Genomic DNA, 21,649 nt, shown 5'->3' with positions numbered 1-21,649 from the left:
ATGTTTTAACATTTAATAAACAATGCTAATTAATAATATATGACTGAATTTTAGAATTATTAATTTTTCATGTTTCAGTTGAAAGAAGATGTTGAGAATTTTATGCAGTTCTCATTAGATCCCACTTCCAAAACCTCTGGTTCCGCCTGAGAAGATTCGACCTGCAGCTGCGAAATTGCAAAGAAAGGGGAAGATAAATGAGCCTTATCGATCGTTTCTCGCGGCCTAGGTAAAGCTCTGAGTGGAATTTCTTGGGCACTTGTGTTCGGGCATTATTCTCCCCAAAGCCGTATAAACATTTTCCTTGCACATTAACTGCATTTCCTACACTGCAGTGTCTCAAATTCCTCGCTCCGTGACGTCACAGAAAGTGTCGGCCAACCAACGCGTTTTCTTTTCCGTTTTGTGAGAATTCAACTTTTAATTAATAAGTGAGCGTTCTAAATTGTTTTTGGTTGTAAGGGATATGGTAATTCGGCAGGTGAAACTCCTACTTCGCGGGGAGTCTATTAAAGGTGCTAAGGTAAATCTTAAAAATCTGATGAGAGTGAATGAACAGGTCTACAATTTATTGGGACTGGCACAGGTAGAACTATTACTTCGCAGGTTTAGGGTAATTAAACCGTAGCCTTCAGGATGTCGGAGCAATAGGTTCACTCGTCTACCGTACAACGGTTTATCTTGAAATTCCTTGTTCGTGAAAGCGTAAGACCAATTTAAATTAATGTAAGATTCCCTGCAGAGTATTAAGTGTTGAGCTCGATTGGTTTGCACTGAGTGAAATCATACTCTAAAAGTAAAAATTCACAGGTTCCTTAGAGTCATTGAATATTTGAAAATTGGCAATGTGTATTTAAATAGCACAACAGTACGAAAACATCAGAAGTCATCAAGAAATTGGAAGAGTGCCGTATAGAAGATTTTTTCATTTTTCGATTATTTCATACGATATAAAGACACCATTTCCTAGCATCCCCGTGAATAAAGCATTACGGACTAGTCGATCGCTCTCTGTGCCGATGTTCTGAGCGAGGGAGCAGCTCACGAAGACCACCTGTCGGTTAGTGAGACAGTAAAACTAAATCACTTGCCGACAGATTTGATACTTGGTGACCGCATTCCTAGCCAGCTACTGCAAGAAATGCAGGTGATTTAGGATAAGGTTAGAACGGAACTGCTGAAGTCCGTGTGGCTTAAGCGACTGTCGGAGGCCATGCAGGCTGTAGTAGCGTGAGCAAACGGCAGTTTCCTGGAGACGTTGGCTACGACGACTGACTGACCTGATCGCGGAAGCATATCGTTTCTCGCGACACAACATCTATGTTCGCCGGGGGACGCTGGGATCTCTACCCGAAATGCAGCGATACGTCACCTAACAGTATACGATTCCCTTAGCAGGTGTCATTTTCTAGTGAACAGCCGTGTGGAGGTCAGACTCCTTCCTGTCAGCAGATTTGATTCCGCAACACCATACAAATTTACGGCTACAGGCAAGTGGACGTAGACGTAAACACAAACCTTTTTAGAGATTCCTTTACTCTGTACTACGAAAGTTGACTACTGCTTGGATGATGCTTTGTCGCCTACTTCACTCAGTCCGAGCATTTGCGAGAACTCGAGTGCATTTTTCAAATGTTTCCTTGATCATTATTTAGTTCGATTGCCAGCTTTCCGCTGTCTAGAACCGTAAAAACCGTCAAAAGGTTCTTCGGCTTGACAAACTTCTACTGATTTCCTGCCCAAAGTCGCTCACCACCAGGCATTTCCTCAAAATGATGCATACCTAACCATGTTCGTCGATACCTCAGATATCGCAGTAGGCGCTTCTCTTCACTAGAAGGTGTCCCGAACCTGTTTGAGTTTCTTCCTTAAGTAATTGAATTCCGTTTCCGTTCATTTTATCTAAGGTCCATAAGTCTCACGCATTTGCCTTATTGCAAAAACCCGGTAAAGCTTTCCCTCGCCAACTTCGGCATTTCGCCTTCATAAATCAGTTTACATCGGACGTTCAACATGTGTCCGGTAAAGACAACTTAGTTGCTCACGCTTTTTCCCGGATCTCAGAAATCAACAACTCAGCCACAGTCGACTTTCTACGAGATCTCCGAACAGGGGCCTAAGCCATATATTCCGCACGCTTTCCGTTAGGAAGTATTTGGCTCCGTGCTCAATCTTGTCTACCTCGACATTCGAATGACGAACCGGCTAATTGCTAACAAGAGAAGCCAGAGAGTGCATCGCATGCCAGAAGTTTAAGGTCTCTAGGCCTGTTAAGAAAGGTGTAGGTGTATTCTCTAGGCCAACAAAGCGCTTTCCAACCATACCATTGACATTGTAGACCTTTTGCGCGTGGCTACAAATATTGCCTCACGATTATTGATCGAGGGAATACAGTTCGAATCTGCTCGCTTCTCGGGCTGTTGAGTAACCACGCCACGGGTTTTCTCACCGAAGCCCCTTGGTTTCGGTTCCAAGCAGTTGTCGACCGAGGAACATATTTTTTAATTTTTCATTTTTGATTCGCGTAAACATTGAAATTTAAGACAAGCTGAATTAATGATTTTTTTTCTTCAGCCTTTGTCCCGTTCATTTCGCCATTTGGCTCTATCAAATGCTTGGCCTGCATGTAATTACGAGGCTGAATTAGTAATTACCGTGAAAGAAAAAAATTCATATTTCACCTAGTGATTATAACAGGCATATTTTTTATTATAATATGTTGTCTAATTTAAAAAAATCATGGTTAATCTGATAGAACTTAAATAAAATTGTGTTTAAATTAGTAGTGCATAATTGTAAACCCTCTTTCCACCCCCTCCTCGTCAGGCCTGCAGACTATAAAGCCTTGAAAGACTTATATGCAGGTCTGTCGAGAGGGGTGACAAGGAATGATTCCTTCCGTGCTCAGGGGGAGGGGAATACGAAATTAGTTTGATTTTGCTACTTTCTGTAAAGTATTTGGTGGCAGTTTCCTTCGACTTAACGATTGTAACAGTGTCACATTTATGTATTTTTGTAGATAATTTAGACTTGCATAGCTGAACTATATTTCACATCTTTCTATCGACATGTGTACCTATTAATTATTTTTCATTATATTTGTTATAAAAGCCACCATAGCTGTCTCATGAATGGACAGTTTTGAACCTTCTTGAAATTCACTTCGTTGGGATATTTGAAGCCACGCACGTTCGGGTGTCAACGACAATGGTGTTTGTAACCATGATAAATAGTCAATTTTGCAGCCACCAGTCAGCAACTAAAATAGTTATGAAACTAGTTGATTGAGAATTATCTGCGCTAATAAAGTCCTAACCTGATCGAATGAGTTATGGCCAATATAGAACATTGTCCTAAGTAAACTGCCGTCGTTATTCGGGATATTCTGACCAGGTAAGAATTCAACTTCATGGAATTCACTAGTGGTTCCCAGTTGATGTAGCAGCCAATTTTGATTCTTCTTCAAATATGTGTACAAAATCTGCAAGATGTAAATACTATATTACTATCCTTATAATCATGGCAATCTAGGAATACCTTCAAACATTGTTTCCCTACATTGGAGATCAGTACATCACTCGCTAGCAGCTGTGGTATATGTTCAGCACTTTCTACATCGAAGTCGTCGGCAAGGTGGAATACTGAGGTCTCTTGAAGTCCATCCTCCAGATCATCGATTTTGATGGTGTCCATTGCGTCCATATCGGAATTGTCATGCAACCACGATGATGCAAAACTATACTTCCAGTTGCTTTCTCTTATTTGTTTCAATAGCAAAACAATTTGGTCAGTGTGTTTGTTGTCCTCGTCAATTGAGCAAATTGCCTCTGCCAAAGCGTAGTAGAGAGTTGCGCGGGAAGCTGGATCTACGCGACCTTCGTTACTAATATTAAAAGAAAAATAATAAAACCCTACCTTCTTCAGAGAGATTTTTATCAGCTTCATTTTCTGCTGCCGTTAGTAGCCTCGTATATAGAGCAGAAAGCAAAATTTGCATCAGAACAGAATCGCCTGTGAAATTAAAGAAAAAATATATTAAAAAAGGTTTAAAATATCAATCTGAATTGATTACTGAAAACTCACCCAATAACTTCACAGACACAGGGACGATTTCTTCCAAAAGCAATGCGATCTTCTGAACCCCATCTGGGATACAATCCCAAATTTCGGAAAGGCATGTTATAGCCAAGGACATTGCTTGGTACATGCTGGCTCCAGTTTCAGCTGCATTTATCAGCATTTGCACTACACAGTCTAGTGTTGGATAGACGAAGTGCAATATTGCTTCTAGCCATGGAGGCCTTTTCTGATTCCAGACCTAAAGAAAATTCACAAATGTAATTACCAAAAATAGATATTATAATAAAATTGTTGAATGGGGATCGTAATTAGGGATGAGTGTGTGCATTCTTCATTTGAGCTATGTGCTCCTTACCTATTTCTATTGCTCTTTGAGGTGATTTTGTTTGCTACTGTACCGATTGCTACTTTTAAAGTACAAGCTAGCCCTTTTGAACACAATTTAATAGATGCTTGCCATTTTTTTATGTTTTCGTCACATTGGAGTTGAACGATGCATGTGAATGGCACCATGACTGTTAAGTGGTGAAATCGAAATGTGTAAAAAGCTAAAACTGAGACAAAATATGAGCTCTATGTATCTCACTTATTTCCTATTCGGAATGTGCAATGAGAGTTAAAGTGTCTCCGACTCATTGATTATCAATGCGCAATCGGATGAAAACTATGTAATAATTGTCGTGGAAGAGGTTTAGTTAAACGTGTAGGACGAGCATGGTAACACGCAATTAGTAGACGTACTAACTTGGTGCCATAGCTTGCAATCCTACACAAATGAGAAAATTGGGAACAGATCTCGACGGAGATCTTCCAATAATACATGTGTGTGGTGAATATGTGTGTGTGAAAACAGGTTTAGCTTGAAACCCTTCCACTTGTCCAGTTTTACGCTTTAAGATAAGAAAGGATCTCATTCGGAGATACGCCGTGAAAGAGTTGAATAGAAGAAGATATAGAAGAGTGTAGATCTTGAGAAATAAAGACAAAGTGACGGAATTATTTTGTGTTTCTTTTTATAATTGTGCGTTTAAGTACTTTACATTTGGTCCTTCGAGCCGGATATATCGCATCAGCAATAAACAATCGTGTAACTAAATTAATTGATAAAAGTCAATGAGGTGTCGGTTGCGGTTAAATAAATGTTGAATGTTTGTGTTTTTGTTGAATTAAGAATTCCTAAGTTTGGTCGAAAAATTACTTTTATGTTGGGATCTGACCAAGTCGTGTAACTTGTTGTCTCGAGTGCGGTGCTAAATTCGAAGACAACAGAACATTATGAAAGGACAGCTTCCGAAATTGCTATCGCGGGTTGTGAAATAGCGTGACAACTGCAATTGTGCCTCTATCGTTGCAGCCTCGGAACTGTTATTGGCTAAAATCAGTGATGGAAGTGATTTCGCAATGAAAAAACAAAGTCTCATCGAAAATTTTACTGTGAAGATTGACGCGCAAGAGGCGTCTTCCGTATCTATGGTGGATATCTTTCGTGGCCGAGGAACACGTAGTCTTGTTGCGAAGTTGTGCAGCGCTATAAAAGTAGTTGCGTCTCAGCACCGTGTTTGTTCCAGTTTACTGTGAGTGTTATCTGCGGGCCGTTAGTCCGTGAATATTCGTGAATCCCATTGAAATCGGTGTAGTTTTGTTGTTCGTTTTGCCGGTAGCCAGCCCATCGCGATGGCAACGATTTTTTAGATTGCGGTTTCTAGCAATGTTAGGTCGGCAGGCGCATGCATATTTCTTGCTTTTGCTCGGCATCTGGATTCTATTTCTGTCGTTAGTGATCCGCCGGTTGGTGACCTTGATTTCCACCCAAGCGACGCTTCTCGCCCAGGCAGAGGTCTCCATGAAGCAAGCCCAGAGTGCCACCACCGCTGCTCGCAGTCTCTTCGAACAGAAAGCAAAGTCGAGTGACGCGGAAGAGGTCAAGTCAGAGGCAGCAGAAGAGCATACATATGTGTCTATGGTGTTTTGTTTCTTTCGCGGCCTGATGTCCGTGGGAGGATGGACGATACCAATTTGGAAAACCCGGAAAACAAAATGATTTCAGGAAGTGTATAGTCGACAAAGTGGTCAACGACAATTTAAATTTAATTTACTTTTTAGTTGGAATGTTTCAACGATTAAATTATATTTCCAGATAGGCAACTATTATTTGCTTGCGTGTGTGTATCAACTCATTTTAGCAGAAGAGGAGGAGCTACAACCGAACGATATATTGATTGTGAAATTGCCAAGAATCGTGCTGTCTAATAAAAGTAGGCTGAATCGTGCGAGATTTTGTTGGGCCAATTTTCTCGCAGATCGCATTTGTGGTGAAGTTCCTTCCGCTATGTTGGATCCTTGCAGCGGCAACGGACTAAAAAAAAAAGGGGGTTCTGTGTTCACGTCGTTCTCTCCTTTATGTATATATTGTTGATGTATGTTGACTCCTGTTAATTTTTTGTTCAACGTCGTATGAGTTTGTGAATTTTTAGAAGAGGTTTGGTTAGCAGGGGTAACTGCTTCCAAATATCGTTTTCGACTGGATGGTAACCAGCCATACAAATACAGAATTAAATAACAATAGGATTCCACATACTTAGATATCAACCCAGTTTTATTTAATTCTTATTTAAGTAGAGAGAACGATGCTAGATACTAACTTCAACTGATAATTTTCCTCTCAATTAATCTTGATATCTGTTTATATGCACACAACCGCCATAGTACATTGTTGATGCATCCGAAAATCAAATCAATGCAAATTAAATCAACAATTTCGAACTCATTCAACTCAAATGATCTATTAATCTTTACATTTTCTAAAATTATAAATTAACACTTAAGAATGTTTCAAGTTTTTAGAAATTCAGCTGGGACCCTATTATCCCTATTTGCTTCATATTTCCATATTTGGTGCATTGAATATTTTGTCATTAAAGATGTTGGAGCCAAATAATCCCATTGGATCAGATATAATTGAGATCTTACTTAACATCGTTCTGTTGATCATGGTAATAATAATTAGGAAAGCCAAAATACTCATGCAAGACATTCCATGAAGGCGCCTAGTACTTTTGGATGTAGATCAAAAAAAAAAATCCCATATGTGAAATGTTCTTTACTATTTCATAAGAGTTCAAAAATCACTTGCGTAATTCAAGTTTCTTTGGAATACTTTTTATTTTATTTTTTGTTTTCGTTAATTGCTCCAAGAATATGCTTCTGCTGATAAATCGTCTATATAAGGACAAGAAATTATAATTTGGCGTTCTTGGGGGTATTTCTTTTTATTTGAATAGCAAGCGATTGTAAACGTTGCAACGCCCACGCTATCAAAGGTAAATGTCAATAATTCAAAAATGTTGGCCTAATAGCAAATAATTATTCAATGACTACAAGATGAAATGCAGGATGCATTAAAACCACCCTTCGGTCTAATTGCTGCTGAAGGGTGCGATACTCTATGATGTCGCAAAGGATAGCCAGTAATATCATTTTGATGCGATGCTAGTCGCATCCGTTTTAAATTTAAATATTTCATTATCCATTCTAAATAACGTATATTCAATTCATTATTTGCTGGCAATTTTTGTTCTAATCTTAGCTGTTGAGTTGGTGATTCTTCTCCAAATCAAACTGGCTGTTTGTGGTCAAAGAATATTGTGAAGCGCTTGGGCAGACTCCCCATGAGCTTTAAAATAGCAAAGTCTTGATTACTTGAACAACATAAAACATTTAATTTGTTGAACATCACTTACATGTACAAATTTTCCTTACGTTGTAAAATTCTTAATTATGTTCATAAAAAATTCTGCATTGTCCTTTGGCAAGGTTCTGCTCACACCAATTTTCCGTAAGTGAGCAATAGTGTATGAAAGAATGTCAACCTTTATTATACAAAAGAATTTGAATAACTGGCGAATGAGGAACGGAATAGGAGAAGTCAATTTGTGTTTGCAATATTCGCGAATCTCATTTGTTTACATGATTAAGTTTGATAACTTATACACAAATTGCTGTGAGTCAACTTTATACTATAGACGGTTTGGATGGTTTGGATACATTTCATAATTCTAAAGACTAGGAATCTCCTGAAGGTGGTTCTGTAATTAATCAATTATTTTTTTCTTTTCGTTGAAATAATGCTGAACAGCAGATCTGCCTTCGTTGGTTCTCAGAAAAGTTTTCTAAGGAATAATTTTATTTGATTATTCTTTTATTAAATTCAGTTAAAACTTCTAATTGATTTCTTTTAGTGCCTTAACATAATGAAGTGTTATTAATTAAGCAGATAATAATTTGAAGTCTAACTCATGATCTGAAGATTTCATTATGTTTGGCTAATATGATTCCATTAAGTCGAATAATATTCGAAGTATTGCAAAAATATATTTATATTAATAACATAGTGGGACTTTGAATATTTCTAATCCTGAACAAAGGTACGAATATTCTACAAGCACAAGGCGAATCCAGCTGATTATATTAGTAGAGGTATGTCCCCAATAAAGAGAATTAAAAATAAAATGTGGTTGAATGGTCCAGATTTTTTGAAAGACTTTTTAGTCTTGGATTTTATATAAGGTGATAAAATTTCGTACAAACAAAGTTGACCCACACTGAAAAAAGTAGTTCAAGTTCAACAAAATCCAAATTGATAATTTAGAGTTTTTAAAGAAGTACTCTTGCTTTTCAAAGACAAAAGGGATTCTAGTTTACATTTTGAGATTTTTCATAGCTTTGAAAATGTCGATTTAATTTTCAATTTTGAGCAAGCTAAGAATCGTGGAAGTGAAACTAATAAAATACATACAACAACAATTATTTTCGAACGTATTAAGTGAATTAGAAAAAGGAAAAGATCTTAAATCATTGTTTTTTACTTTTTTGTGATCAGAATAAAATAACTTGAGTTGAAGGAAGGATATATGATTATATAGAGAATTTAAAGTTGAACTTACAATCAAATCATGGGCAATTTGCTTGAAATCATGTAAGACCAAGTAGGATTTCCTCAGTTGTGAGTGTAAATCGTCAAATTACTGATGTCTTTTTGCGGCATTCAAATAATGATCGGTAACCAAGGATTCTCCTTGAGACTATATTGAACTAATGAAGCTAACTCTATTGGAGCTAGAAATGAATGAAATACCTTAAAAGCATATAATATAATTCCCTAAATTTTGTATGAAATAGAATGAAATTTAATTTAATTAATTTAAAATATTAGACCGGTGAAAATGTATTTCAAAACAAAAAAAATATGATATGATCTGTTTGTTTATTCAGGGCGAATTACGACGACGCTATGTCTTTTTAATGGGTGATTCCCTAAAACTATATATGTACTTAAGTAGATGAAAATATTGAATACTCAGATCTATGCGCAACAATAAGTTAAATACGCAAAACCTTAAAAAAAAATGAACAAATTGGCGAAAAGATATTTAATTTGAATAATTAAATTAAATTAAAAAAGCAAGGTCAATATTGAATTAGATAATATCGCTATTGCAAAAGATCAATTCCCGCAGCAGTAAAAATAACAAATATAATATTCAATCAATTTTTCAAATGAATAGAGGCACTGCTGCCCGGGGAATATGTTAAGTGGTGAAATCGAAATGTGTAAAAAGCTAAAACTGAGACAAAATATGAGCTCTATGTATCTCACTTATTTCCTATTCGGAATGTGCAATGAGAGTTAAAGTGTCTCCGACTCATTGATTATCAATGCGCAATCGGATGAAAACTATGTAATAATTGTCGTGGAAGAGGTTTAGTTAAACGTGTAGGACGAGCATGGTAACACGCAATTAGTAGACGTACTAACTTGGTGCCATAGCTTGCAATCCTACACAAATGAGAAAATTGGGAACAGATCTCGACGGAGATCTTCCAATAATACATGTGTGTGGTGAATATGTGTGTGTGAAAACAGGTTTAGCTTGAAACCCTTCCACTTGTCCAGTTTTACGCTTTAAGATAAGAAAGGATCTCATTCGGAGATACGCCGTGAAAGAGTTGAATAGAAGAAGATATAGAAGAGTGTAGATCTTGAGAAATAAAGACAAAGTGACGGAATTATTTTGTGTTTCTTTTTATAATTGTGCGTTTAAGTACTTTACAATGACTTTTACTTTTTTTTTCTTTACCACAAACTCGATCGACACATATCGATCGCAGAAGTCCTCATTTCGGATGTGATCATAATGTGTTACGACACACGTAAAATTTTTGTCCCCATTACCTGCATCCGGTATCATAAAATGGAGCAGGGCAAATAACACTACGGTAAACTTTGGATTTGAAACATTCATTGATAAGTCAATCATCCGAGGTATTTAAATCACTGAGTTCTTGGTTGGTCTGCGATCATTTCACTTTTGAGTAAGCTGCTTGTGATTAGCTTTGTTATGAGATGCTAGGAAAACATCATCTGCATAGAGCAGTGTGTAGGGCGCAACGAACTATGGCTTCTTGGCGGATGATATGAAGTAGGCATGGAGACAACAAACGATCCAAGCAGTTTCAGTCATGATTGCAGCGACAGGATTAGTAGTAGGATTACATAAAGCGCTAAGGACGTACGATCTAAGGGGCGGACTATACAAGGAAAAGCCAAAAGGTCATCCTTGTCATCTGTTCTATAGTCCGAAGCCCAGTGGGTTCTATTATTAATTGACACTGTCTTCTATTTACAATATATATGTTTCTGTAGTGAGGAATGGCCATGCCACTATTTGAAGGGTTTGCGAGAATCGGTGATGTAGCAATACGTTTTCGCATGGTCACAGACACTTGCCTGTAATATGGATGAAGCAACACATCATACATTGTCGCTGTGATACAGGCCTTTGGATGTTGCCTTCAGCCCATTTTTAGGTTGGCCCCCCGGTTTTTGAGTAGAGGGTTTTTGACTGTATATGTATATATAATTAAAAGAAGTCCACGGACCCTCTTCCCGCCCAACCGGACCGAGGGGCAGCCAACTTTAGGATGGGCTGAAGGCAACATTCAAAGGACCGCATCATAGCGATGATGCGTTTCAACCCAAAGTGCATGTAACCATGCGAAAATGTATTCCTACATCCCGATTGTCGCAAACTCTTCAAGTAATGGCGCGGTGGTTTTAAATTGCAGAGATATAAAGGCTTTAAATCGAAGACAGTGCGAATCAAGACTAGTCCACTAGCCCAAACTGTCACCTGACAGGACTCTTCGAACTATAGCGCAGGTTGCAAGGATGTAAATTTTCCGGGACTAATCCTGTCGCCGATTTTGCCACTGGGATTACTTCGATCTTTTGTAGTCTCCAAGTCTGCTTCATATCGTCCGCCATGGGGCTGTAGTTCCGAAATTTTTCTTGCTGTTTTCCAACGGTGTCCCGGTTCAACGGTACGGCTACATCGATTATGAAGCACGCTCGTTCTTCCTTGAGAAGCAGAACTAGATCGGCTCTGTTGTGATTAATACTGTGGTCAGTGGCAATAGTGTGATCCCAGTATACTTATAATAAGTATGGTAGGTTGCCACTAAGTTATACTTCAACGCAAGGTTTTAATGGAGAATCTTGCAGACGAGTTATGACGATTGGTGTACTCGGTACTGCTCAACATCCTGCACGGAGATATTATGTGTTGGATGGTCTCCTCTTCGCAATGCATAACCTACAACTGGAGTTGTTGATTGAGGAGTCGTGAATGATGTACAGTTTGTAATTTTTTGTTGGGAGCGAATGTTCCTCCCTCATCTGCTAAAACAAACATCCCATTTAGAGCTAGAAATATCGTTCTTATCATTAGGAAATTCGATGCTAAGAAAGCATGTCGACATGACAAAACTACAAGCAAAATGGTCAAAGAACTCCCTTTTCATGCCATCAAGCATTTAATTAAGATCTTTAACGCAATGACAGGTATTGGTTACTTCCCGGACATGAGGAAAAGTCAGTTATAATTACTGTTGCAAAACCTGGAAAAGATCCGCTGTAAGTAGCATTCTGTCGTTGCTCAATATAATTCACCACCATCTATTCGGCTTCTGAGAAAAGCATGGCAGAACACAACAGGTTCATCGTATCGCTTCGGCAATAAGGTACGCTTTCAACGAAAATAAACATTCTTTCGCCATCTTTCTCGACATAGCCCATGCTTTTATAAAATTTGAAAGGTCCGACCGGAAAACATTTACAATATTTTGAAATTCTATATTGATAATCAGTCGTTCCGATTCAAATACAGAAGCTTCACATTCAAAAAGCATTCTCTCAAAGCAATTTTCTCCGAAGGAAACGTACTGGGATCATTATTGTATATCAACGATTGTTATTCTTACAGAAACGCTTGGAACACCTTGGAAGTCAATCTCAAAAAGCTAGGACAATGGCTAACGATATGGAGAATTCGCGGAAAACGAAATCATTCTAAATTCAAAATCGTGCCAGCCCATTTCATTAAACGGGATCAACATTCCACCAAGTGACAATGTCAGGTATCCTGGCTTTCAGTTCGATCAATGTGGCATTTGGGGAAGACACATTGAAGCTAAAAGTGAAAAGTATCTACTGGCTAATCAACCGAAATTTTAGCTTTTCATTAGAAAATAAGGTACTTTTGTACAAATCATTAGTTCAACCCATTTGGACTTACGCTAAAATTCATTCAGAACGGAGTGGTTGCGGTGGTTCTGTCTCTTCGGTCGTGCCTCTTCTTCTACTACTACTTTCATCTATTTCAAAATTCCAAGATATACATATGGATGTCTGTATATATTGAAGGCATTATTATTATGGCCATCTTAAACAAACAATCATTCCCCACTACCGTTTACTGATGCATATATACAAAAACATGTATGTACCGATCTAAATTGATCGTACGCGCCTGAATAATTCCACTTTACGTCATACACAAAGCAAATATTACTCGCATTGAAGGTATATAGTACATATATATTTATCTCAATTGGCCACTACGCGCAAATTTCATATACATATATATGTATGTCTCCTCTCGAGAAACTGTAACTGATATCCTAGATATTTGGCTAAAAAAATCAAAATAAGATGTTCCCATACTGCCTTTGTATAGATATATGAGCTCTTCGTACCTCAGTTGGTTCACTGTCGTCATACACTTTGGCGGCATCTAATGCTACTAGTGCACTGCAGGGACTAGAACTAGTTCCATCGACCGACTTGCTCAGAAGAAGGTCGATTCTACTCCGCCACCCCCGTGATCGAAGGCGCCAAACAAGAAACCTTGGCGCCAAACCAACTGTTTTTATCGCAATGGGTAACAAGGTCATGAAGCTTTGTAAGTTCATCAAGAAACGACAGAATATTCACCAGAATATAAGGGCCATGATAAGAGGCATCTGGTTGGCGTACGGTAAGGCCCAGAATGAAAGAGGAGTGTAGGCGTCAAGCGAAAAAGCGACACAAGTGACGTAACAGATCCCGAAGAGAAAAAGTCGGCTGAAGCTGCCAGCGAAACTCACGTAGCTGCAATTATGGAGAAAGGGACTGGATCTCACAAGGAGGATATGGAGACCTGGAGAAAGATGGCGTCTTAGAAAAGGAGAGATCGGTAGAAGATAAGACCGTTATAAGAGCTAGCAGGCCGGAGATCACTGTAGTCAGACAGATGAGATTACCGCGAAGGAGCAATTCAAACTTATCATATTACAAGAGTCAGCGGTGAAGCGCTAAGGGAAGCCTGAAGTTAAACACAAACGGATATTATCAGCTTACCGGTGGAGGCAGTACTCAAACTATTGGCAGCAGGGAGAGTAAGAATAGGCCTGGTTACGTGTCGGCTTAGGGAGCACTTAGTACTGAATCGATGCTTTAGATGGTTCGCCTTCGGTCCCATTACGGAGGCATGCACCAGTTCAAATTACAGGTTGAAACAAAGCAGGAGATGTGGAGCGGAAGGCCATATCAGCAAAGACTGTGGAGTTGACCGAAATTGCTCGTTGTAGGCAACAGCAGCTGCCTGAAATACAGGAGAACCTTCAAAGAAAATCGCCAATGAGGTTAATACAAAATCAATTTGAACCACTGCCAAGTTGCATTTGGGGGGACAAATAGCGTTGTAGAATTGCGGATAACAAGCCTTTTAGAAAATAATGGAGCTTCCGGAGGATAGATTTTTCAAAGGAAAAGTGAAAGGAATTCACATATATACCTGCTATCATCCATCCAGCGCTACACTTGCAGAATATCAGCATGTGCTGACAACTCTGGTTTTACATGTGAGAGGACGTGGGTTGAAAATCATAGAAGGGGATTTTAACGTGAGGGCTCTCGAATGGGGCAGCTGGACAACGAATGCGAGAAGTCGTGTTCTGCTCGAAGCATATTTCATTTCGTTTGTATGAAGGATTTTACTCATCTCTGGAAGGCAAAGATCATTCAGTTTCCTCCTTTTTGTAGATAATATCATTGTGGTTCTATTTAGATTTACTCCATGGCCGAGTCACCAACTATCAATCAAATCAACGGCGTGTTCTGTACTGCTAAACACCGTTGCGAGATCTCGACCAACAACTAGCACAGTTACGTCATCCGCATACTCCACATACGTGGCGGTACTACATCTCCAGCTTTTCGTCGCTTCCGTTGTTATGTACCGATCGACATCCACTTCAGCACACAGCAATCTCTATATTAGCATGACATAGATCCACTTAATTAAAGTTTCATCAATACAATGCTTTTTGGCGGCATCATAGAACTTTTGGAAAGGCGAACGTTCAAATACTCCTTCAAATCACACGAACACCCAGCTTACTCGCCTTTCAAATTGCGTCTTCTATCTTTGAAAGCAAAGGGTGAAGGGCAGACTGGCAGAACTTTCCACGCTGGTAAGCGTATTGGTTTTCATTTAGTAGATGCGACCTTAGTCGCTTCTCTCGAATGTGACGCTGAACCAATCTCTCCAAATATTCCAGTGAAAATCATGTTAAGCGGATTTGTCTGAAGTTTTTTTGGATTTGAATAGTCTTCTTTCCCAAGCTTAGGTATGAAGATTACCTTAACCTTCTGCCAAGAGGAAAGCACGTAACTCAGAGCAAGACATCCTCAAAAAATATTTTTTAGAAGTTGTTATTAAATAATAAATACACAAAGCTATTCACACCTTAAGCACCTAGTTTCCGGTTTACCCTTTTCCCCTATTAGGGTATCCAGATTTCTCCTTTGTTTCTTACCTGCCTTTTGTCGAGACAATCAGCCCAATGTGGAGTTTGATTTTTATCTAATGCAGATATCAAAGTAGCACTCATATCCGAAGATTTCCCACATGCAGCAATCAAGTAAGTTAGAGCCAATACGACTTGATAATTACTTTGCCCCACAGGATCTGTGAATGTTACAAATTAGTTTACCTATTTCAGCGAGGTGAAGGACCGAAACCGAAATACTTACCAATATCTGACTTTGTCATCTGATCAACATTGAAACATTCTCCAGCGCATAAAAATCCTCCACATTGAGGTTGTGAGTGTTTCTCTGAAAATGGCTGTTCAGAGGGAGGCTTGTAGTTGTCTGGTGTTGGTAGGTTTGTGAGCAAATTATGCATGATGATAACACTCAAAGACGCCCCACGCATAAGCAACACCTGAATAAGTAGACAAAAATAAATTGCATCTCTTTGGTTCACAATGGACACTACCTTAAGAAGGAACGACCAATCTGCTTGTGGAGCGGAAAGTAAAATTTTCAGCTCCAAAGTTATTGCCGCGTTCGCTGAATAGTGGGACGACTGCAACGAATAGCAATTTGTCTGCTGAGCAGTAAAGAGTTCAGGCAGGGAAAATACAATCCATGGGCTAGGCGATTCCTGCTGAGGGGAAAACAAGTCCATTGCCGATGTTCCTTTTCGCAGCAGCTTGATGTGAAGAAATCCACTTACTTATCCAAGTATTGAGGCCTTTCTAATATTAGAATACCTTAAATAGTACACCAAGTGGTACTCCACGTAACAGAAGGCAACAGAACAGCTCATGACATTTTGCATGGATATCTCTGATAATTTTGCTCTGGTTGAACTGCTGCATCCCTAGAGAGATCCTGGTTAGAGGGAATTGAAGAAAGTAAATTCAGTTTAATACCTATATAATCATCAGCTTTTTCGGTAACGAATAGGAGAAGCTCCGATACACACTGAAGAATGTTGCATATGTCTGCTAGCAGAAGTTGAGATCGTGCTGGGCTTGGAACAGTCTAAAAAAGATAGTAATGTTTGCAGCTAAGACAATCGGATATTGTCCTCATTTTTCTAATAGGGAATATCTGGTTTGGAAAAATGATAATGCAGGAACATTCGTGGTTAATTCTTTCTTATCTCTTATTATTTCGTCTGTCCATCGCATATCTAGGTGTGCCTTTATATAAAATAAATTTTTCACTGGTATTAGGAGGGAGTATGCGTGGGGTGAGGGATGGAGATCTCGCGGGGAGGGTTTTTGTGAATTAAGAGCGAGAAGCGATGCTGGCGGTGAGAGATTTGGTGAGCCGGGGCTGTAAATAACTGCCACTGTGGAAATTCCTCAGGTGGAGGGAGGGGGATATAAGGATTTGGGAACACCGATGGGCAGGGAGGAGATTTCCCTCTTTACACTAAGGATAGGGCTGACATTTGGTGAGGAAATCGCCCACATGTCGAAGATTTTGCATTTGCATAATCGGACCAAAAAGCTAAAAATATGAAAACAAGCTCTTTATATGAAAACAGCTTAATTTTTTAAGAAGTAGGGTTATTGTACTTGCCTTAAATATGGAGAGGTGGGAATCTATATTAGCCTCTAGGCAGGTGACTTTGTTTTCAGTGGTAATGGGTTGTTTTCTATTTTAAGAGATAGGATAGCTAAGTCCATCGTCATTTTGTTGATTGACAGCTTACAATGCCTTTCCCGGAAACATATTTCTAGTCGGATTGGGGTCGGACAAAGGGTTGAAAAGAGCTGTTGTATACAATGACAAAACGGTGGCTAATAGGACAGAGCCTTGTGAAATTATGACTGAGCTGGTATTTGATACGAGTTTCGATAAGGATATAATGGTATGTTGAGGATGGTTTTAGTTCTTTTTTGGAATAGCACTATTCAGTCTGTAAGGAACTAGCCCTTTAAGGGACTTGTGGGATTTTATTGGCTAGCTTTAACAGTAAGGTCTTTGTGTCCGGATAGCTAAGTGGTTAGAGCACAAGGCTGTCGTATGGAAGGTCGCGGTTCAAATCTCGCTGGCGGCAGTGGGATTTGTATCGCGATTTGACGTCGGATACCAGTCGACTCAGCTGTGAATGAGTACCTGAGTCAAATCAGGGTAATAATCTCGGGCGAGCGTAATGCTGACCACATTGCCTCCCTACAGTGTACTGTAGTGTACCGTCACGGTCTCGAATGAAGTGCTCTAACACACTTCAAGGCCCTGATCCAATATGGATTGTTGTGCCAATTATTATTTTTTAACAGTAAGGTAATGTAAAGGATAGATTAATTTTGACAATTTCAATGAGAATTTTTTTAAAAAATTTCTGGCTAGACTATTTGGGTGTTTTTTCAGTTTTTCTCGACAATTATTAGATTGATTAAGTATTTCGTCATCTACGAGATGATTGATTAACCAACGTGCATTGATTGCTCTTATTCGAGGGACCTTCGGCTGGGTTTGTTGGCAGATCGGAAACATGCATCAGATACTTAGAGATAGAATGATGTTTGGATGTAAAGCTTTTGTACCTTATGCGATATCACTTGAAGATATCATATATATTTGCCGGTAGAATTTCTCTGATCCTGTGCGGCCCTTTGTGCCACACTTTGTGGGAACCATGGCAATATCGAAAAAGACGGAGAAACAATATTTTTTTGGCTTATTCCCGAAACGATATGATTAACCTGTTGTTTTGTACCATGCGTTTCTCGGAAGCTGAATTGATGTTCGGAGAGTATATTGCGAATTGTTAGGAACGACAGAATCTTTGATACTAGCAATTTTTCAAATAATTTTAATAATGTAGAAAGCAGACGGTACGATGGTACTTACGTCGGATCTTTTCCGGTTTTGCGACTATAATTCTAACAGAATTTCTCCACATGTTCGGGAAGTGACCAATAAGCGACATGGTGTTGAAGATCTCAATCAGGTGCTTGATAGCATGGAGAGGGGCCATTGACCATTTTGCCTATAATTTTGTCATGGCCACATGCTTTCTTAGGATCGCGTTCTCTGATGATGCGAACTGCATTTTTAACTCTGAAGCGAAGGGGTTCGTTTTGGTAGATGAGGCAATGTGGTCAGCATTGCGCTCGCCCGAGATTATGACCCTGATTTGACTCAGGTATTCATTCACAGTTGACCGGTATCCGGCGCCAAATCACGATACAAATCCCATTGCCTTGTACTCTAACCACCCAGCTATCTGGACACTCCAATATATAACTGTTTGGTCTACTACAATGCTGGACACTTTAATGTTAGAAAAGGTTTAGATAGGATTGATTTTGAGGATTTGGTTGATACGTTTCCAGTTTGCTTTCTCAGAAAACAAAAGTGATTAAGGACAAAAGGCCCTTTCTGGAAGTTCACTATCTAGGATGATGGCATCGTAATCGTTGATGGCAGCGACTATTTCAAGGAAAGAAAAAGTTGTCAACGTATTTGTGGTACTTTGTTTGTTGAAGGCGGTGGCGGGAACTCAATTGGGGCAGGTTAATATTAGGGTTTGAGCTGATTTGGAGCTTATCGTTCGTTCCTATTCGATCATGTAGAAAACCAGGAATAATGCTTGGTATTGAGGTGGTCGTCTATTATAAGATCGCCACTTATTATATCTTACTAAATATTATAATGATTTGTTTGGGTTACGAGGTAATTGTTATAATAGTTGAAGGCAGCAAAGTCCTTCGCAGGGAATTTTTATGCTACCAGAAAGATGGAAAAAAATAGTGACTGACGATGGACCATATTTGGATTAATCACATTGCAACTATTTTGTCAAAATAAACTCTCAATTTTACGAAAAAAATCCTAAAAAAATATTTATACGCCTAATAGTAGTATTGTTTCACACAGAGTTTGTCTACCAAGTTGGTTGTAAAACTTCATGCGATTTCTTGTCGAGCTTATGGTGTGTGTACGTGTGTATATGAGGCGGGGGAGAAGCAAAACCTATTAGCATTCAGACCCTAGTGGGCCATTGTACTCGATTCCCTCGTCTAACAGAATAGCCCGTATTCTTTTATGCATCGCAGTATTCCCGCTGGTAGGTATGATGCTACCCGTTGCAGTTGGAGCTCATCAGCACCAAAAATCAGATATCTGATGCATCCATAGGCGGGGCATTTACATAGAAAATTTTTCGTGGATCCCAATTCCTCATTACAGGATGCACACTTATTATCTTGGAGTATTCCTATTCTGAACATATGCCAGGCTAGTGAATCATGACCGGTCAGAATGCCCACAATACTCCTGCAAGTCTGTCTGCTTTTCGATAGGATAAACTTTGCAGTATGTTTATTTGGTTCTGACAGGAAAAGTTTGGTGGTGCTCCCGTAGTTGAGCAACCGATTAAACTCTCCAAGTTCGAAAATAGAGGAAAGATATATTATTGACCTGTTCCTTTATCTGGTAAATATCTAAGTTTTCTAGGATTTTGAAAAAAAACCGGTGTAGCAGTTTTACGAGAATTATAGGGGATGTACGCAGTATTTAGCGAGGAGACCGCTCAGTCCATGTGTTTATTAAAAGGAGCACTGTACTTTGGTACTCCGAAAAGGTAAAATAATATGAATCTAGCGAAAGGCAGAACTAATCCTTAACTTGTTAGGGCCAGGAAATATATGCCATCGGTATTGCACTTTGAATGGATTGCGGCTCAAGTTTCATTGGTGGGAGAGGGATTTGTGGCGTGACTGAATGTCGGTTACCAGTCGACTCAGATATGAATGAGTACTTGCTAGCGTACCACTACTGAAATACTTTAGTATGTTTCAAAGTCTAAATCCAAATTGGATTAGTTCACTAATAAAATAAATTACCTGAATATATCGCGACGTCAGCACGGTAAGCGTTTCGTTCAACATTCCAGAGAATACCCGTTGAGCCATCTTGGGAGGAACCGAATTCCATAAATCTTGCTTGGTTCCTAAAAATGATTATAGTTTTCTGATATTTGAGTTCGCAGCATTTTTTCATATACGCATACCTTTCATGTACAACCACCACATCTGAATAGTGTAGGAGCCACGCTCAGATTCAAAGAAAGGCTGCATATTCTCCCAATGCAAGCTGTCCGCGTCCTGCATTATATAAAGCGTTAGTAAACGGCAATGCAGGTCTAATAATCGTTCAGCCAGTGCTTCAGTCATTTCCGCATATTGTTTATAGCTAAGCTAAGAAATTGTGAAAGTGTTGATTGCTCATTTAGTCAGGCTTGGACGGAATCACATTACCTTCAATGACCCTCCTTTATCATTGCCTTTAGGAGGACAAATATTTTTCGTAACAGATTGTAAATAGACCCAGAGGCAATTTTTCACCAAAGCAGATGCTCCAATTGTAGCTGTTAGTACCGATAAATCGGCGTGATCCAAAGATTCCTGACTCAGACAATGAAGATGTTCCAGGAATTGATCCGCAGATTTGGTAATCAATGATACGAACTTCTCGGGATCAGAATTCTTGACAATGACTTCACCAGTTACCTGAAATATTATTTTTCGTCCCGTCGATATTCAGATATTCTCGACTTTTATAGCAAAATGGCCACCAAATTGAAATAGCTGTTTTCAATATTTATACTAATCACATGAGTGATAAAATATAGTACATAAATAACAGGGTGATGATAAGGATGAGTTTCTCACCTCTTTTTTCGGATGCTTATCACTTGTTTGACTGTGATGTAATAGTCCTGAGTACTTTTTGTATGCGGCGAAGTATTCATCTTCCCACCTAAAATGTACTTTTCTGTAGGAACGTTAGTTAAAGGCTATAAGAAGGCTACCATAGAACAATTTTTATTGCCGCAAAGGAAGCATACAAAGGAAAGTCCAGTTTTCCTCCAACGACCCCTGGACAGAGACGTTCCTGCAGCACACTCTGAAATTCCTGTAAAGTTTGTGCTGTTGCTGAAGTGCAAGGTTAAGCTAAATGTTTGCTTTTTACCTGATAATATTGGAGATCCCTTTGCAACAGAACTGGAACACGGTCCATTAAGTTGCCTTCTTCCATTACCTCCATTTCGGCTTTTGTTTTCTATGCGATCTATGAGAACTGTGAAGGAGTTTCAAGTATTCAACTGAATTACAAATTAACACAAATATCGATTAAACATTTGTCCTCTCTAATGTTACAGCCTAGCTATTGGATCGAGTGCCATACCTGGAATTATGTCCCTAGTTACTGATTTTGTTTATCCTATATTGTACATAAAATACATAGTTTCCCAAAAGAAGATTTTATTATTTCCGAATTTTTTATTTTTATTAGGTATTTGACTTTTAGACGGTAAATTTACTACTTCTCTATTGCTATAGCTCATTTGCAGCCATGATTTTCCAAAAGCGTTGGTTC

At 39.0% G+C, this 21,649-nt stretch overlaps 1 protein-coding gene across 2 annotated transcripts; it reads right to left on the bottom strand.

Annotated features, from left to right (window-relative positions):
• Positions 1-2,697: 2,697 nt before the first annotated feature.
• Positions 2,698-21,371, bottom strand: LOC119647992. Of its 2 annotated transcripts, XM_038049377.1 has the most exons (16): positions 21,242-21,371; positions 21,081-21,184; positions 20,941-21,028; positions 20,527-20,778; positions 20,280-20,466; positions 20,113-20,219; positions 16,180-16,291; positions 16,018-16,127; positions 15,741-15,956; positions 15,494-15,686; positions 15,277-15,428; positions 4,084-4,318; positions 3,916-4,011; positions 3,538-3,866; positions 3,317-3,481; positions 2,698-3,259 (listed from the first exon to the last, which is right to left on the bottom strand). In XM_038049377.1, exons 1-16 carry the CDS (start codon positions 21,314-21,316, stop codon positions 3,080-3,082), a joined length of 2,601 nt encoding a protein of 866 aa, XP_037905305.1. In that variant the 5' UTR covers positions 21,317-21,371; the 3' UTR covers positions 2,698-3,079. The 2 variants fall into 2 exon arrangements, with proteins under 2 accessions (XP_037905305.1, XP_037905306.1); XM_038049378.1 differs by lacking the exon at positions 20,527-20,778 and having other exon boundaries at positions 20,280-20,373.
• Between the last annotated feature and the right edge of the window lie 278 nt (positions 21,372-21,649).

The sequence above is a fragment of the Hermetia illucens genome, chromosome 2 (genome assembly GCF_905115235.1).
Source record: "Hermetia illucens chromosome 2, iHerIll2.2.curated.20191125, whole genome shotgun sequence".
Classification (NCBI taxonomy): domain Eukaryota; kingdom Metazoa; phylum Arthropoda; class Insecta; order Diptera; family Stratiomyidae; genus Hermetia; species Hermetia illucens.
This window is presented reverse-complemented; position numbering and strand designations above follow the sequence as displayed.

Coding starts and splice junctions, on each gene's coding strand:
- LOC119647992 (XM_038049377.1), bottom strand. CDS start 21,316: ATGGAGGTAATGGAAGAAGGCAACTTAATGGACCGTGTTCCAGTTCTG. Junction 20,779..20,940: donor ATAAGCATCCGAAAAAAGAG/GTGAGAAACTCA, acceptor ATAATATTTCAG/GTAACTGGTGAAGTCATTGT. Junction 15,687..15,740: donor ATTGGTCGTTCCTTCTTAAG/GTAGTGTCCATT, acceptor CTACTTATTCAG/GTGTTGCTTATGCGTGGGGC.